The sequence below is a fragment of the Cariama cristata genome, unplaced genomic scaffold (assembly GCF_000690535.1).
Source record: "Cariama cristata isolate BGI_N322 unplaced genomic scaffold, ASM69053v1 scaffold5299, whole genome shotgun sequence".
Lineage (NCBI taxonomy): Eukaryota > Metazoa > Chordata > Aves > Cariamiformes > Cariamidae > Cariama > Cariama cristata.
Genome location: NW_009633927.1, coordinates 87,886 through 91,298, shown reverse-complemented (window position 1 = coordinate 91,298; position 3,413 = coordinate 87,886). Strand labels below are relative to the sequence as shown.

Sequence of the window (3,413 nt, the reverse complement as noted above, 5' to 3'; positions counted from 1 at the left end):
ATAATATGAGCATTTTGCCATCCCTCTGCAAATAAGGCTGAGGCTGCTGCCTGATTGGTATATCATCTCACTTTCTCTCGGCATTGATTTTCTTGCTCTCCTTATTTGCTTCATAAAAAGCCAGGCAAGGAGCTGGTGCTTGCTGGCTCCCTCTCCCTCCCTCCCTCCCTCCCTCTCTCTCTCTCCTGTGAGAAGCTTTTGGGAGCCTTTATTTTTAGTATGAGACAAACCTTGCTTTATTTCAGGAGATGCAAGTTGGATTATAAATCCTTTTGTAAATGTGTATGGTGATATTTGCTCCGGTAAGTTATATGCATCTCTCTCTATTTGTGTAACTGTACTGTTTGGAGGAGAAGTGGGGTTTTACAGGAATTGTGAAGCCCACAAAATTGTTTTTAGGTTTGGTTTCTTTGTACTCTCATGCTGAGCCCAACTGTTCCATGGTTTTTAGATATGTTGAAATATTTTTGGTTTGTATTTTGCTTTGCAGAGGGGGGTGCCTGCTTTGAAAACTTGTTTTGCGCTTCATTTTACAGCAGAAATGTGGAGAGTGAGGATTAAAGGGAAAAGGAATTCTGACTTACCGTATTCCTTCTGGCATTTGAAATCAAAGATGCCTCAAAAATAATGCAGCAATATTTGATATAAAAAAAATCAGTGAGAGCTATTTAATATTGATCAAGCTGAAGTATGAATATCTGACTGCATATTACCTTAGACAGATCAATCTGAAGTACGGCAGGTTGGCAGCAACATGCTCCTCGTCAAAATGTATTAATGCAATAAAGAAAATCTTTAAAGTAATTAAGAAAATAGCTTGCTTTTCAGAGTGTCACATCATTAATACAGGTCAATAGACTGTTGCTCTGACTTTCTCCTCCCTGCCTCTGCTTCGTACAGCTCAGCAGCCTCATTTCCTCAGCGCTCTTGGCTAACTTGGAGACCTCTTTGTTACCTGTAAATAACAGCGAGGTACAGTTATTTATCTCTCCCTGTCATAGCTCCGGGTGTGCTTTCCAGGCAGCACAAGACAGTGATTGTAATAGTGCGGCTGAGGAAAACAAGATGTATAGGTGTAATACTTTTGGACTACATAATAAATACTTGAATTAGCAGTGTTATATTGATTCATTTATTGACACTTCGATTCTCTCATACTTGAATCATATCCATGGGAGTCGATCACTTCGGTGTTTCAGAAGTCTTTAAAAACGCCAGCTGTAGCAGAAGCTGGAGCTGCTGTGAGAACATGCTTGAGTATATACCTGCTCAGAAAATCAACATATTAGACCCAGAATAATCTGCCTACTCTCATGATACCAGGGTATGCTAATAGATATATGAAGTGTACTTTACTAAGATGCTAGAAGACTGTAACTGGGTTTATTAACCCACAGGAGAAGGTGAAGATGTTGTGTCTGGCAGTCCAAGCTAAACTCTTCCAGAGAGAAATTTCAGATTGGCAATAACTGCTTAGTCATTTTAAGCTGCTTTTGGACCAGTTTAATTGTTCCCGTTTTTTCAAAACGGAGTAGTTGCACTTGCCTTCTCACCTGTCTGAAGAGCAGCTGATGGGAATATTTTGTGGTATGCCTCTTCGTGGCGAGATCATGAGCTCTGCTGGGGTCTGTGCCATGGCTGCCCAAGCCCAGGCTGGGCAGGAGCCGATGCCGGCGCACAGCATCCCACGGGCATCCAGCTGGGCACAGGGCGTTGCACAGGCGAGCCCACGTGCTTGTTTCCTGAAAATGTAGTTAAGAAGCACCCAGCTCAGTGGCTTTTTGGTTTTTGCATGACTGCTGTTTCGTAAGGACCATATGTATTTATACGAGCTGCGTAACTTGAATGTATATGCTCGGCACAGCGTTAGAAAACACGGCACATAAAATGTGCTACGTACCACAGTGTTAGAGAGCAAGGTACGTAACAACAGTCTTTTTCACAGTCATTTAACTCAGATGTCGAGAACATGGGTGTCTGAGCAGTGTACATCTCACACACTTTCTTAGCATAATCTTGCTTGCCTGAGGACAGCGTTAAGCATTTCTAACTTTGCTGAGCCTTGGTGTCTGACTCAGTGCAGTGTCCTCCAGGTGAGCAGGAGGACGATGGTCAAAGAGCACATTCGGGTGACGCTGGAGAGGAAGGGGCTGGATAACATGAACTGAGGAGCATGATTCCTGCTTCCATCCCTGCAAAACTAAAGGCCTGGGGTTTTTGTGCCACATACCTCATCATAGCAGGGGTGCCAGACTGCCCTGAAAGCTAGGCTGTGGTTTATTAAGGAAGCCAGTTGAGCTCATCTTAATAGCTTTGAAGCAGGAAAAGTGGCCAGGGGTGGTTGGTTTGACTGCAGGCAGGGGAAGGTCTCACCCGTGTCCCCAAAGGCAGGTCGCCAGCAGCCAAGGGAGCGTAAGGCACAAAGTGACTAATGTGGTTAAAAGTCCATCACTGCAAGACTATCTCTTGGCAGAGAAGCTTGTGGCTGAGCAGAAATGATCCCTTCAGCCGTACATGCTGTCTCTATGGGATATGACTGAGACAAACTCAGGGGGACAGGAAAGCTTGCCCTGCTCCTCATTCTGTACATACAAAAGTCTGCAGTGTTCATTGTTTTCCATCTGTTGCCTTTTGCCCATCCTAGCATTGCAGTGTGTGGTGCTCCTTCATCTCCAACCACTTGGTAGTAGCAAGTCTGGGGGCAGCTTCTCCCCAGTCCAGTACCCTCAACCACCACTCGCCTCTCGGACCTTGGAGCAGCCTCCATCACCTCCCCAGGAGGGTGACATCCTCTCTGCAAGATGCCCTCAGGCTGATGTGCAAACCAAGGCTTGGTGCAGCCGTAGGGACAGATTCACAGCTTGGTGCTTCACAAGCTCCGGGGCTGAAAATGTGAGATTTGTGCCAGTGGGACGGAGGAATCACTGTCTCTTTCTAGCAGGTACATAAGGGTTTGAAAGGAGTTTGAAGCGTTTAGGGATGCTTGGATCCTGAAGAGCTTCTTTTCTTTTGAGACCTGTCTCCTTGGCTGCTCCTCTAGCAGCTCAAACATTTCCTAGAGAAATTCCTTAAACTCTTAAAAAAATTGATTTCTTAAATATCTGGCTCCTCCTGAATGCCAGATACTCTTTTTTTAGCCAACTCCTTGGAAGGCTTAATGAGTACTTTCCTCACCTCTGTTAATCCTGTTCGGATCAATAGGCACTCTACAGGGGGAAAGGTATTCGTGTTGATATTGGATAGCAGCTGCCTGTCACTGCTGGTGATGGCAGGTGGTGTTTTATTCTTCATGTCACTCCTGATTAGGAGTTCCTGTACAATTATATGACCATTTTTTTCAGGGAATATTTCCCTGTACATAGAATGGCAGATGGCAACTTGACCTAGAGTTTGGTCTTTCCTGATTTTGCCTT

At 44.8% G+C, this 3,413-nt stretch overlaps 1 protein-coding gene across 1 annotated transcript in view; it reads left to right on the top strand.

Moving 5' to 3' along the window:
- Positions 1 to 202: 202 nt before the first annotated feature.
- Positions 203 to 3,413, top strand: part of SYNPR (synaptoporin) — a 46,184-nt gene continuing 42,973 nt past the window's right edge. The window contains exon 1 of the mRNA XM_009706953.1: positions 203 to 302. Coding sequence (XP_009705255.1) covers positions 279 to 302 — 24 coding nt within the window. The 5' untranslated portion in view covers positions 203 to 278. The remainder of the gene's footprint in view (positions 303 to 3,413) is intronic.